Genomic DNA, 16,188 nt, shown 5'->3' with positions numbered 1-16,188 from the left:
TGATCAGCTCATCACGAGCTATCTATTGCCGTCGAAAAAAATTCTATCTGTCTTAGTTCAAAAGTTGATTTTCTTTTGCCGTAGGCCAACTTTCTAACGTCACCACTTAGAAAGGAGCAAAGGATAAGCTCCAATTTCTTTAACAATGACAGAACTTAAAAGTTTATGAGGTACATCTGATAACATTTCTCTACCTAAATCCCAATTCCGAAAAAAACAGATGATAAACCCAGCCGGACTCACGAACAGAAATGGGTAGAAACAATAGATGGCAGCACTTTCGGGCCCGTGGGAAAATGCCACTTTTTTGCTTCTGTCAATTTTTATCACTCAAAGAAGTTATATTGGCTGTGGGGCCGGGTAACTGCCACATATATTTAACACTTGTAGATTTTTAGTCCATCTTCAATTTGAAAGTGGTACCTGCCTGCTTGCCTGCTAGAACGGAGCTTTCCACTCGAAAGCAGAAACAAGGTTTGATGAAACGAAAGCTTGGCTGCACAACTTCAGATACCCCTCTCTGACATAGGCTATGTAACTCCACTTCATTTCGCACACCATAGTCTCTGGCTCGTGGACAAGCAAAAACCATCCTTTTTGGCCCCAGGCAAGAGTTCTGCGGAGCTTTCCAAAATGTAATGTCATATTCATCAATCCAGCCTGAGGTCCACATTTTCCATAAAAACCGCACAGGTTAGACCCTTAACAGTTCCCAGGAATAAGCCGAGATCGGCGGCATAGGAAAAAAAAAACGGGACAAAACCAAAGTGTTGCTCTCGCAACACAATACTTTTCACCCCTAGCTTAAGAAAAGTCACTCATAACTGAAATAAATTTTAAGTGCCTTGTAGTGGCAACACTAATAACAGAAAGCCGGTAAAGAACAGCTACCTACAGGTTTCCGATATACTTAACTTAATTTAAAGTTAAATTAAAGTAAAGTAAAAGATTGTGAGCTTTGGTCATACTGCGATATATGGATTGCAATTAAAACAGTCCGGTGCACTGTTCACCACATCTTTTCTGGCAAATTTGTCTCTCTCGAGATTTTGTGATCTCTTATGCTTTTATGACTTTTTTCATATATTATTTTATGAAATTTAAAAGCTAAAATCCGCCTTTCAATTGCCTCAATGTTCTTTTCTTCCACAATACGAAAGGATTTTAACTGCAGTCGTTAGAGTTTTTCAACGTATGCATCTTGCGAAGAGCTGCAAGGATGGGTGGAAAGAGACACATTCGTTCCTCTTTAATCAGCATTCTGCAGCGATTTTCAGCAGATCTGTACTCTGTGTTAATATAAAGTTCTCGTTCTCACAGCCAGGTGCATTGTGGAGAACGTAGGAAGGCATGTATTCCACACCGCATCGCCTCAATGGTGAAACAGTAGACTGTATTCACATCAAAAGTTGCATTTCCTAGATATCTCATTATGATTCAAGGATCTTAGCAGTTGTTCACTTTTTCTGCATCTGATTCACTAAATCCACTCTTTTAAACAAGTTTACCCTGCACAATCACCGACATAGGATGTTGCACTCTGGCCCAGCTGCAATTCTTAGTCTAGGTCTAAACAGCCTAGTCTGGGCTGTTAGAGCGAAATTACGAAATCAATAGTTACATTTTTTTAAGGGATAGAAACGCAGAATAGTAAAATAGATTTCTCCTCTATTCTATTCACTGGATTGTGAGCTTTGGTCATATTTAGGTGGATAGCTTGTATCTGGCAAATTCGTCTCTCTCAAGATCTTTTTGCTTAAGAGTCCGTCATGAATTATTTGATGAAATTTAAAAGCTTAAATCAGTCTTAATTGTCCCATCTTCTTTTTACCTACAATCCGCAAGCATTTTAACCGCAGCTGTTGGATTTTTTCCACACATATGTCTTGCTGAGAACCGCGAGAATTGGCGGCAAGAGACACATGCGTTCATCCACAAGGCTTTTTCATCGTCCTCTCTAAGCCGTCCTCTCATTCAGCTTAATTGTGTTACAAAGGAGTTGAAATGTTGTTTATTTTTTTATGAGTTTTCGCTTGTTTATTCTTTACGTTTTATTTTTCTTGCATTTTTGGACTCCTCTAAGCGCATTTTACGTATATAAAGAGGGTTTAAATAAATTATTATTATCAAAATACAATCTGCAGTGACTGTTCCGCAGATCCATGATCTGTGTGGATATAGGTAAGCTAGTGATTAAAGCACAGCTTAGATACCAATACAGTTATGAAAACCCCTATCTTGCCCATGAGAAGCTTTTGGTACAGAGCTCTGAACTTGGCGCCTCCTCCAAGCCCATGCTCTGACGCGTAGATCTTACTACAACACCATAGGCGGGAACGCAATTATATTTTGTTGCATACACAGCTTAAATACCAATACCAGTTTCCTGTTACCAGTCTGATACCAATAACTGTTTTCTGTCTCCAGCCGCTAGTATCGCTATCGCGCACTGTGTTCCAAAAATAAATAGAGTTTTCATAACTGTATATCGGTATCTAAGCCGTGTTAAAGGCAAGCGGTTTTAAAAGCTTGGTGCATGCTTCAGAACAATGTCTATTCCAGATAAATCATGGCAGCCACGGACAGTCACTTTCAGTACAACGTTAGCCATTTTAGTTTTCATGGGTATAATTATAGATGAGCGGATTCGGCCGTCTTGTGAATTAGATGAACGAAATTCTCAGCAATAGATCCAGAGCCTTAGCTATGCCCTGTGAAGGTCTTTTACCCAAGACTCATTATAAGGAACTGACCACTATTAATCTTAATACTACACAAATTTAAACCCTAGATAGTAATTCAGAGCTCATATAAAGCACAAGGGGGTTATTTTGAGTTTTGTTGATTGGCTCAACCATGATTGAAGCTATAAGGTTTTTGTTAACTGTAATGCTTTTATAAAATTCAGAAAATTGTAAAATTCTAGATGAGCTACTTTCAACTTTCTTTCAAAAGAGGCTAGGTTAGGAAAATGAAACCTTTAGTAATGAATCCAGGTCAAAAACTTAGCCTACTCTGGGAAGGTATTGCCAAGTTACCATTTTAACCCTATTGCTATTTCTAAGTTGTTGAAACTTGCCTACTTGATAAGTTTATACCTTAAATCACACTTTCTAGCCATATACAAAAATCCAGTGTACACCAATTAGTGATGATAAGGCCACACAACATTTGCTGCATCCTGTTGCATAAGCTGTCAATGGCTATTGAACCCACTGTTGTCTTGCTTATACTGTTCAACAGGGATATCCACCATATGGCTAGTATGGGGGTTAAGTTCATTTGTAATACAAATGAATCTTATATTTAGATTCAGGATGCAATTTTGGGTATATATTTGCTTATTAGGGAGGTGGGTGTATGTGCTTTTGTAAATATATTTGTTCTAAGAAATTTATGAATATCTAAGAAAAACTGGGAGAAGAAGTAAAGATAAAGGTTCTCAACCAACAGAATGTGTTAACTATGATGATTCTGCATATTATGGAGTAAGAACTGTTTTCTTAGCTATATTACTTATATCCTGCTGGGCTCCTAGGCTTTTAATGCTGGCTAACTGGTTTGCCAATTTAAAGATTTGTATATGCTATCAAACTAGACATCTAGTGGTATCCTGTTCCACAGACTTATGATGCAGTTATAGAAGAAATGAAGTTTTATTCTTGCCATGGCATGCTTACAGAACAGCTTTGCTGAATGGCCTCTGGTATTTGTTGACTGGGCTGGTTTGAACATGTCTTTGCTTTCAGACTAGAGCAGCTTGTAAGTCATTATCATGTCATCTCTGTGTCAACAGCATGTTAGAGTTGGTAGCCTAAGCTCAGCAGTTAGCATGCATGCTCTTTATCTTTGAGGTCCTTTACACATTCTGTCACCCATCTTCAGACAGATTTGAGAGCCATACATTCCAAACTCCAATCTTGGTCTCACCAAGCTCTTGTACAGTTTATCAACTATAGCTAGGGATCTAATGTTGAGTGTGTGCTTGATGATACCAAGAGTTTGGTTTGCCCCTGCTACTGCAGCTCAGGCTTGGCAGTTAAATTTAAGGTCTTCATTTTTAACAGCCCCCAAATCTCTTTCTGAGGTACTTTTGAAAATCAATTGTCTCACATCATCACTTGATGACATTGAATATTGTCAATGTGTGTTATTTCTTCCAAAATGGAAAATCTCACACTTCTCAATATCAAACTTGAACCTCTATATATTGGTCCATTTGCAAAAGCTGTCTAGATCTGAGACATAATAAGTCTGACTCATAACTGATTTAATAAGATTCAAGTCACTGGCATACAGGCTAAGTTAATTTGCTTCTTGGAGCATTAAGTTAATGCTTCTTGGAGCATTGTTAATGTAGACATTGAAGAATGTAGGCCCCAAAGCAATTCCTTGAACCACCCCACTTAAGGCTTTTGCTATTTCAGAGTAGTAAACTGTATCAAATTTTTCAAAAATCTGCTGCTTTCTTCCCTTCAAGAAATACATTATCCAGTCCACCATACCCTCTTCAATTCCAGATAGGAGCTTCCAATGACAGACTATCAAAGGCTTTAGCAAAGTCTAGCAAAACCATATCCACTGTGAGATCTTGATGAAGGAGCTCAGTTACATGATTGTGTGAGTCAATCAGATTTGTTTAGATTGATCTACCTGGTTAGAATCCATTATTTTGTTTTGATAGAAGTTTATTTGTGACTAAATGTTTGAGAACAGCAGCATTTACAATAGCTTCTAGAATTTTCCCAACACTAGAGGTAATATTGATCATCTGATAATTGGAAGCTTTGCTCCTGTCTCCTCCTTTGTGTAATGGTAAAATATGGGCAACTTTCCAGTCCATTGGTATGACTTTGATATCAATAGACTTTTGGACAGTGGCAGTACTAATTGGGTATGAGCTTCTATAAATAATGAAATTTTAAAAACAGTTTCTTTTTTCTGGTTTTGTTCCAAAAATGCAATTCCTGTTATATGAGTAGGATTTTAAGCCACATTAATGCAGTATTTCTAAATTTTAGAAATGTATTTTCAGGTCTTTAAAACCCTCATAAATTGGGATTAAGCAAAGTTGGGAAGATGGAAATACTTTTCTTGTAATTCATATAAGCAGATGATCTATTTTGCAGGGTTTCCATTTTACATCACAAAGATTTTTAAAGGTCAGTGCACCCTAGAGGGACAAGAAGTAGAGGTAAGATCTTCAAAACAACTTTGCAGGACATACTTTAGTCTGTAGATCCATCCTTGTAAGTTGCATTTTCCTAGCATAACCCCTTTCCAAGACAATAAAAGTAGCTCATCTAGAATTCTACTGAAAAAGAAAAAAAATATGCTGTATATTAGTAGTACCACAGGGGAAAAAATTGGTAAATATGTACAATATTCTATAACTGAGAGTAAGGTGAACATACTACTCAGTTCCTTTTTTGTGCTCTTTTCAAATATGACAATCAATTCACTTATTTATGTAGCGCCCCCCACCTCCCTGATGGTCTCATATATAGCCCAAGCAATATATAAAAAGTACTAAAATAAATGTATCATTTACTTTGCAATATGGAGAATTGTAAAATGTTTCCATTAATCAAATTATCATGTTTCCTGCTATTATTATCCTCTTTTTAAGGGTATTTCAAATAACTAACTGATTTGATATAGAAGCTGCAATATATGACTGAATTGAAATGGAGAATTCCATTATTAGGGTTATATATGGGACTATCAGGAAAGGGGGTGTATTTGCAAGTGAATTGATTATTTTATTTATAAAGATTATCAACAGAAATAACCAAGTAGAATGTTCACCTTGTCTCTATGTCAGCTATATAATCATGTATACTATAATGATTGTAAATAACAAATTTATATACAAACTTGGAATAACACAGAGTCTAATTAAAATCTAAAACATTTAAATATCCAACTTTCTGAAAAAACAAATCAAGTTCAAATGAAAAAAATACCTTTAAATCACAAAAAAATAAAAAGAATAATGAACTAAAACAAATATATACATGAAAAATTATTGAAAAGTGAGTGTTGCATTAAAAACTTGACAAACAAGGGAATGTAACTGTTTACATAACACATATGTCATGCTGTTGCCAACTGGACTTAAGGTACTGGTTTAGCTACTTATGGTGGGAGCCATTGGCACAAAGGGAAATGTTCAGGTGTGGGGGAGGATTTCACGAAGTCATGATGCATCAGCATTAAAATTTTTCAATAGCTTGTGGATAAGGGCACTATGGCAGGTCAAATTAAATATTTTTCTTTAGGTCAATCACAATGAAGTTGACCCAGTATTCTGGTTCATCTTGATGCTTTAAAATCTTATCAAGCAACCATACTAAATGGCTTGTCAAACTTTTGGGAATATTCCCAATTTGCTGAGAGTCAATTTTATCCAGAATAAAAGTTTTCAGCCACCCAGCAATGAAACTTTTATATATCTTGCAAAAATTAGAAGTCATGGTATTAGGATGAGCACCAGTAAAATTACAGGTGGCTTCCTTTTTGGGATAGGGGTTATGAATCCCTTTTTCCATTTTTGTTGGCGCTTGCCTGATACTGTAATCTAGTTGAATCTTAAAGTTAAAAGAGGACTGAAACTCATTTTCTGTCAAACTCATTGAGACAGTTGTGTAGATTTTCACATAGCCACTGAAATAAAAAAAAAACAATCACTGTCCTTAGTACGTAAAAGCAAAAGAGTACTAGAAAAAACGGACGAATTGCACGACAAATTATTGTGGATTTGGACGAATCTGAATATTTCGTTGGGGCACCCACTGGTGGCACCTCCTGTACATGTGCTGCTTTGCAAGACAATTTTACCTTATGAAAGCAAGGCAAGACTTAGGAAAGCAAATTTTTATTCTACTTAATTATAACTTCACTGTAAGGTGATATATTCTAAAAAGTCTTGGTCAAATTCTCCTTACGTTTTTTCTTTTGGAGACTTAAACACAAGTTTTCGTTTTGTTCTTTTTAAGTTGAACTGCTGCCTCGAAAAACACATGCCAAGCAAAAAATTTGATTTATTTCTAGGTTTAAAACCTCAACTTGATCATCATAACCTGCTCTCATTAGAGTTTTTATTTTCTCTTTGATAAGTATGACTCTTCCTCCAAAGCCTGAAACATAGCTATGAAACATCAATTTTGCTTTTTAGAATGGGAGACTTGGTAATAGAATTATATTGGAAACATGCTCCAAAAACATGTAGAAATTTCGCCGAACTTACCAGAAGAGGATATTATAATGGGACAAAATTCCACAGAATAATAAGAGATTTCATGATCCAAGGTAAGGAAATTAATCTATCTATTTCGTTTCAAATTTTTGAAATATTCTTTATTTTTTGTGTGTGTGTGAAAACATGCATACAGTTGTACTCAGGTCCAACATTGAGAGAAAATGGAAATATGTTTCATCTGAAGTGTGTCATTTTAAGTTTTGTTGGAGTTGTCGATTTTCTGGCTTATGAAATTTAGTTCTTTATGGGTTTTTCGTCGCATGATGATTTGCACTGAGGACGGGTTGGTGGAGGTTCTTCCAAATGCCTACCCTTTCTATCTCTGTTTTGTTTTTCAGGGTGAAAACTTCCTAGTCAGTCTAGTCTTTCATGATTGTTTTTTACCTAACTACAAAGGGTTTTATTGGAGATGAATCCTAAAATTCTTGTTTTCAGCACATCTACCGGAAGGAGACATTGGATCTCAATCAAACTTTGGTGAAAAGTAAGAGCTAGGCTCATAATTTTGCCGTTCTTGAATCTGATTTTAATCTGACCTTTTTGAGAAGGGGATAAAGCTTTAAGAATCCAAGTCGGTAGAGATCCGACATCCCCACAGAGTGGATGAAAGATTTGATAAGAGGCATTGCTATTGCAACAAAAACCAGAAGCGGTGCTGATGCTTAAGTTCATGTAGTGCTTGATTCTGCTGCTTCTGATGCCAAAAAAGCAAAATAATTTAGCTGAATAAGATTTGTTAGGTAGAATTTATGTCTGTAGATTGACGTTTGGAAAGTTTTTGCTTTTGCTGATAATTGAAGTTGGTAAACAAACCACACCTATAGTCTGAACCGGTGCTGCTGATCTCCTTGTCATAGTCCTTTAGACAGGACCTGCAACGGGGTATCTTTTTTTTTTTGCAAATAAGATATACAGAATATAGGTACAATAAATCTAAATAAAGATAATGGTCTAAGACTAAACTAAGAGGGAGTCTTATTTGCTTTAAACCTATAGGAACTTGCAGATATATATATACATATATATATATATATATATATATATATATATATATATATATATATATATATATATATATATATATATATATATATATATATATATATATATATATATATATATATATATATATATATATATATATATATATATATATATATATATATATATATATATATATATATATATATATATATATATATATATATATATATATATATATATATATATATATATATATATATATATATATATATATATATATATATATACACACACATATATATATATATATATATATATATATATATATATATATATATATATATATATATATATATATATATATATATATATATATATATATATATATATATATATATATATATATATATATATATATATATATATACCAAGAAGGATCTCTTGTACGATCCCCTTCATCCCACCTATGTGTCTAGCAACATCTGCGATTTAAATCTACCAAAGATTTGCAAGATAGTTATAAGGAAATCTCTTGACAGGAGAAGCTTTTCCTCTAAACAGTGTTAGAAATAGTAAGAAAATGTGCAGGATTTTTTCTTAGGAGGAGCAAGATTTGTTTTTGAGATGGGGGGGGGGGACTTGAAAAAAGCAAGAGATAGGTGAATTATATGAAAATGAGGAAACTTTCTGTTATCCAAAAGATTTGAAATCTTTGATGGTGAACCGAAGAGTGTCCTTTGATTACAGTTATTTTTTTAGGAAAATGTAATAAGAAGTCAAAAGCACATTAGTTGTTCAATCTTAGTCCGGATATGCATGTACAGGTGCAATTTAGGAAAGGGTTTTTGATTGAGATTGTAGTGAAAATTTGAATACTGCTGGTCGAAGAGTAAAAAATTTGCACAAGATTGTTAGGCAAGATAAAATTCAATAGTTCTTCACACTATCTGTCGCTACAATCAGTGTAATCCTGAAAAAATAAGAAGTATTAAATTATTACTTCCTCTAAACAAATTAGCTAAAGGCTAAAATGGAACTAAAAGGCTATCACCAGAGAGAGTCCTGATGGGATTTAACTAGAAGAATCGTCTTAAATTGTTTTGTTTTTCAGCTATTCACCTTCTGATGCTTTAGGCTCACCACGCTGTGCTATAATCGGAATAATAGAGAATCTTAAGAGAAAAGATATAAGAGAGAAGGTAGGGAATAATATAATCAAATTTTTACAGCGAATACTCATTTGTTTTTAAAAGCTGACCCGTTTTTTTTCTCTCACTGCGCATAAACCGTTAGCATAGGTCTGTCTGCTAGCGCTAGAACGCCCTTAGCGCAAGTATGATTCTAGGGGGGAATTATATGAGCTCTAGTGGAGTGGGTATGGGGCCTAGAAATTTATTTGAGGCCTATTATCAGGTTTTAGTTAGGTTTGTTTTAAAGAAACTGAAAGAAAACAAAAAATGTCCTCCTCCCTTAGATTTCGAAAACTATGTATTTTTTGTATTTTAATTAAATATACTTGTTCGCCGTTTATTTTCTTAAATTGATCCCACTTCTCCTATATTTCACTCTGTGTGCAATCTTCATCACCCACTATCGAAGATAGGTTTTCCAGAAATCTGACTTTTACAGGAAGAACTTTTTTTGTAGACTGTTATGATTACAAAGCTCAATAAACTATACAGTCAATATTGGGTATCTAAGAAAATTTAGTTTCTCATCTAAGTTTTCTTAAAGATATTATCAGGCCCTGAAAATGAACATTTACATAGCCTATATTGACAGTGTCCACTGAAAATGTTATCTTTGTAGAATAAATGAATAGGACATAAAAAGCTGTGTAAAATTTGTTTTTGGAGCTGAATTACTGTTCCATTGATCTTGGATGCTTTACGGTTTCTTTTGCCTTTTCCTTATCCGAGAATGGAAGAAAAATTCCTCTTTCCATTGTTTTCACTACGTTTTTCGTGCGGTCAGGTTCCTTCTACTGTTAATAGAGTTATGAGCAGATGAATCTTACCGTAATGTTGGACGAAAAATAAGTTTTGATTGAAATCTCAAGTCGTTTATATTAAATTTTGGTTTTAAATTAGTTGTTTACTTTAGATATACGTTACTACTTTTTTTTACATGTAAATCTAGAAAACATACTTGTATACCAATGTCAGTTTATACTGAATATATGGAATATACTGATATTGTGTATGTTTTGTTTCCCCAGGTGGTGACCCAACTGGAACAGGAAGAGGAGGGAATTCAATTTACGGTTCCAAATTTGAAGATGAAATATCGGAGGACCTTAAGCATTCTGGTAAGCTGAAAACCGAAAACTTTAATTATATTAATGCACTTAAGACTTAATTTTAAGATATATTAGGAAAAACGGGACTGAAACTTCAGTATCTCTGGCTAATAACATGTAACTGATTGCTGCAACAATCAGTGAGAAGTCAGAAAATGATAATGCAGGCACATGTTTTCGCTCTGCTCTCCTGAGAGCGTGGAAGCTAGCCCCCTCCCATGCCACCTTTTTTAGCCATTCGAATAAATGTTGAGCTATTCTGTTCAGCATAGTTAAAAGGCCTTTCGAGATAACATTATCCCACAACCCCTGGGGAAAGGTCCTCAAGTTATGAAACTTGCCCCTTGTTTACATATAGTACTTGTTATTGGGAAATATGCATAGATTATTCAGTGGGGGGGGGGGGGGTAGATTTTCTGCCGGGGGATTTTCCATGGGGAGGAAAGCTTCTGGAGGATGAACTTTTCAGTGGAAATTTTACACTTTTAGGAATTCTGGCAATTAGCCTGTTGAAAAAACAAGTTTTTCAACTGAAAAGTAAGGAGCACGAAGAATGAACAAAACTATTACTTATATGACGGAAGTTACTCCCTCCTCAATACCTCGCTCTTTACGCTAAAGCTTGACTTTTTGTCCCAACTCTTCAAAAACAACTCCCGAAATACAAGGGTCTGTTAATTAGAACAATAAGAAGCTTTTTTAAGTGCCAAAAGGTTCTAGCGTAAAGAGCAAGGTACTGGGGAGGGAGCAACCTTGTCATATACGTAACAATTTCTGTTTTTGTTTTGTTTTAATGTTGCTCCTTACTTTCAATTGAAAAAACTTTTTCTTTTATTTAATTTAACATAGAAGTGTAGCTGTAGAAGCCGTGGAAAGAGTAGTCCTGGTAGTAGCGCAATGGATTCAAACTCCTATATTGCAATGCTAGCTTCATATTTTAAAATCAACAACCACAGAAATCTTAAAAAACAAACTTTAATGAAATAAAACATAACTCGTGAGATACTTGTTTAATATGGTTCAATATTCGGCTTTTATATTACAATATTAGCCTGATTCAATCAACGATCCTGGCCGTATTCAGGGTGGGGGGTACCCCGTTTAGCCCCTCCCCCCGGTTGGACGACTGTGTTGGGGCACAATTTTTACTGAAGACTGGTAAAGAAACTAAGGTAAAAAAGTAAAAAAGGATTTTTTAGTTTATGAATTTCCATCAACTATCAGTCTAATAAAACTTACAGTCTAATAAACTAACTAAGCCTAATAAAACATACCATGTAATAAGCATCTTATTGTTTTTTAGGCCTGTGTCCACTCTAATCCACCTTGAAATGAAGTATCCTTATCGTAAGTGAGGCCCATCGAATTACCCAGGGAATCCTCAGGAGAAGTCCCAGAGAATGAAGCGAAACAATGAATAGTAAGGATAGAGTCTCTGCCACCTGATACACATCATTAGACTAGACAGGACTATATAATTTCGAAAAACTCGGGAGTAGCGTAATATATAAAGCAAGATTTAATTATCAAATACTGATGATTGGACATTGATAGTTTCCTAAGGAACAATTCTTGTCGCTCTAGTAGAAAAATTGAATCAAACGAATTTGGAAACCGCAACGGTTTGTAAAATCTAAAATACAAGCCACTGTTTCATTCCTTTCTATTTACCATCAAACAGTTCGTTGTAACAAACGGTAAGTAAAGTGTGGTCCGTACCAATATTAACCGAAACTATAAGCAAGGAACTTTGGTAGCGACATTATCATTGAACTAGTAAGGTGGGATAGAAAGATTTCTATCCCACAGTGATCGAAAATTTTAATGTGTTTTGAAAAAAGTGAGGAAGAATCACCATCTGATCCTGAAACAGAAAATGATAACTATTATTTCGATCAATCTTAGTGATATTAAATAAAAAACTAGTTTTTTCAACTGAAAGTAAGGAGCGACATGAAAACTTAAAAAACGAACAGAAATTACTTCGTATATGAAAGGGGCTGCTTCCTCATCAACGCTCCGCTCTTTACGCTAAAGTTTGACTCTTTCTCTCAACTCTTCTTTTTAAAACAGTAAAAATCTTTAGCGTTTGTAACTTGTGAGTTTGTAAAGTTTGTAACTTGTAGCCCCTCCCACGGGGACTGTGGAGGAGTAAGTCGTCTCAAAAGACATAGTTATAAGGTTTTTCGACTACGCTGAATAAAATGGCTATCTCAGAGTTTTGATCCGTTGACCTTGGGAAAATAATTAGCGTGGGAGGGGGCCTAGGTGCCCTCCAATTGTTTTGGTCACTTGAAAAGGGCACTGGAACTTTTCATTTCCGTTAGAATGAGCCCTCTCGCAACATTCTAGGACAACTGGGTCGATACGATCACCCCTGGGAAAAAAACAAAAACAAAAAACAAACAAATAAACACGCATCCGTGATCTGCCTTGTGGCAAAAAATACAAAATTCCAGATAGGAGCTTGAAACTTCTACAGTAGGGTTCTCTGATTTGCTGAATCTGATGGTGTAATTTTTGTTAAGATTCTATGACTTTTAGGGGTGTTTTCCCCTGTTTTCTAAAATAATGCAAATTTTCTCAGGCTCGTAACTTTTGATGCGTGAGACTAAACTTGATGAAACTTATATATTTAAAATCAGCATTAAAATGCGATTCTTTTGATGTAGCTATTGGTATCAAAATTCCATTTTTAGAGTTTTAGTTTCTATTGAGCCGGGTCACTCCTTACTACAGTTCGTTACCACGAACTGTTTGAAAAGTTTATTGCAAAACAAATTTATGGAGATTTGGCAAAATAGCCTAAAATCCCACAAAAATGATGTTGGACCAAACTGAAAGCTGAATAATTGGAATCACATAGCAAAAACCCCACTTAGAAGTACTTCAGTCTCCCTTCTTGACCAACAAGGAGAATCACGTTTTCATAGGGGAAGTAGTAATGTGTCTCTTTTTTTAGAATTCTTCGGCTTTTTTCTGTCGCTGCTTGTGTGGTGCTAGAAATCACAGAGAGATATTTAAAGGTTCACTTGGAAGGAAACTGATATATCTAGTGAAAACCTATTAAAGTAAAATACGCTTTTTGACAAAACTGCATATTCATATACAAAACCATATCGTATTCAGTATGATATCATATTTGAGTGACTTCACTGCCTCATTTCCTGGGATTCATTCTTTACTATATCCAGCAAAAAAAAAAGCGAGGGGATTTTCCTATGTGTTATATATAAATAAATAAATATTATTTTATCCCCAAAGTTCATGCTCATGCTATAACAACTGTTGTGACGTTAAAAATATTATAAAAGGGTTATAAATTTCAATAAAAGACAAAATAGCTCAAAAGGGTATGATTTGACTGGAATCTAATGAGAAACAGAAAGAGACCCGAAGCCGTCAACTAGTTAAGTCCATTTCTTAACCTTGTAAGAAAACAAGGAGCGTTACAGGAATGTCCCTAAGCAGAATGTCCCGTGTTACAGGAGCATTCTGCTTAGCTCGATTTTCTAACCCCCAACAGGCAACGACAGAAAAAAGCAGTAGAAATCTAAAAAAAGAGACCCATTACTGCTTTCCCTGGGAAAACGTGATTCTCCTTGTTGGTCAAGAAGGGAGACTGAAGTACTCTTAATTGGGATTTTTAATGTTAATATTCGGTTAATATTGGTACGGATCGCACTTTGCTTACAGTTTGTTACAACGAACTGTTTGATGGTACATAGAAGGGAATGAATCAGTGGCTTGTATTTTAGATTTTACAAGTTGTTTCAGTTCCAAATTCTTTTGATTCAATTTTTCTGCTAGAGAGACAAAAATTGTTCCTTAGGTAACTATCGACGTTCAATCACCAGTATTTGATGATTAAATCTTTCTTTGCATATAACGCTACTCCGAATTTCCGGAAATTATATTGTCCTATCTAGTCTAATGATTTGTACCAGGTGGAGGAGATGCTATTCTTACTATTCATTGTTTCGCTTCATTCTCAGGGACTTCTCCTGAGGATTCCCTGAGTAATTCGATGACTTCACTTACGATAAGTATACTTTTATTTCAAGGTGGATTAGAGTTGACACTGGCCTAAAAAAACAATGATAGGTTTATTACATGATATATTTTATTAGGTTTTCTTAATTGGAAATTCATCAACTGGGAAATCTTTTTTCATTTTTTTTTACCTTAGTTTCTTTACCAGCTTTCAGTAAAAATTGTACACCCAACACAGTCGTCAAACCGGGGGAGGGACTAAGCTGGTCACCTGCCCCCCCCCCCTGAATACGGCCAGGATCATTTATTGAATCAGACTAATATTACAATATAAAAGTTGAATATTGAAGCACATTAAATAAGTATATCACGAGCTGTGTTCGATTTTCATTAAAGTTTGTTTTAAAAGTTTCCTATTGTTGCTGATTTTAAAATATAAAGCTAGTATTGCAGTATAGGAGTCTAAAACCATTCTGCTACTACCACTACTCTTCTTTCCACGGTTTTTACCACAACGCTTCTATTTTAAATTAAATAAAAAAACAAGTTTTTCAACCGAAAGTAAGGAGCAACATTAAAACTTAAAACAAACAGAAATTGTTGTGTATATGACGGGGTTGCCCCCTCCCCAGTACCTTGCTCTTCACGCTAGATCTTTTAGTACTTAAAAAAAGTTTCTTATTGTTTTAATTAGTTAGCCCTTGTATTCCGGGAGCCGTTTTTGAAAAGTTGGGACAAAAAGTCATACTTTAGCGTTAAGATGGAGGTATTGAGAAGGGGACAACCCCATCATATAAGTAATAGTTTTGTTCATTTTAAGTTTTAATGGTGCTTCTTACTTTTCAGTTGAAAAAAAACTTGTTTTTTCGCCTGGCAAATTGCCAGAAAAGTGTAGAATTCCCACTGAAAAGCTATCCTCCAGAAGCTTTCCTCCCCATGGACAGTTCTCCCCGTGGAAAATCCCCCCAGCAGAAAATCATCCCCCCCCAACCGAATAATGTATGCAAACTTCCCAATAACAAATGCTATACATAATCAAGGGGAAAATTTCATAACTTGAAGACCTTTCCCCAGGGGTTGTGGGGTCATATTATCTCCAAATGCCTTTTAACTACGCTGAATATCTCAAAATACGATCGAATGATTTTGGAAAAAAAGGTGGCACGGGAGGGAGACTAGCTGCTCTACAATTATTTTAGTCGCTTAAAACGGACACAAGAACTTCCAACATCCGCTCGAATGAGCCCTCCCCCAATATTGTAGGACCATTGGTTCGGTGCGATCACCCCTAGGGAAAACAAAAGAAAAAAAACAACAAAAACAAATAAATACGCATCCGAGATCTTTCTTTTGGAAAATTAATTTAAAAAAAAACAAGTTTTTTTTAACTGAAAGCGAAGAGCGATATTAAAACTTAAAACGAACATAAATTATTCCATACATGAAAGGGGCTGTCCTCTCCTCAACCCCTCGCTCTTTACGCTAAAGTTTGATCCTTTGTTATGACTCTAGTTTTTTAAAACAATAAAAACTTTTGCGTAAAGAGTGACGCGCTGAGGAAGGGACAGCCAATATACGGGATAATTTCTGTTCATTTTAAGTTTTAATGTCGCTCCTTACTTTCAGTAAAAAAAAACTTGTTTTTTATTTA

General features: G+C 35.1%; 1 protein-coding gene across 1 annotated transcript; it reads left to right on the top strand.

The window, feature by feature from the left end:
- Positions 1 to 2,507: 2,507 nt before the first annotated feature.
- Positions 2,508 to 10,603, top strand: LOC136028330 (peptidyl-prolyl cis-trans isomerase-like 1). Its single transcript, XM_065706147.1, has 3 exons — positions 2,508 to 2,602; positions 7,178 to 7,311; positions 10,464 to 10,603. The coding sequence occupies exons 1-3, from the start codon at positions 2,550 to 2,552 to the stop codon at positions 10,601 to 10,603; spliced, it is 327 nt and encodes a 108-aa protein (XP_065562219.1). The 5' UTR covers positions 2,508 to 2,549.
- The last annotated feature ends 5,585 nt before the right edge of the window (positions 10,604 to 16,188 follow it).

Source organism: Artemia franciscana, chromosome 1, assembly GCF_032884065.1.
Source record: "Artemia franciscana chromosome 1, ASM3288406v1, whole genome shotgun sequence".
Classification (NCBI taxonomy): domain Eukaryota; kingdom Metazoa; phylum Arthropoda; class Branchiopoda; order Anostraca; family Artemiidae; genus Artemia; species Artemia franciscana.
This window is presented reverse-complemented; position numbering and strand designations above follow the sequence as displayed.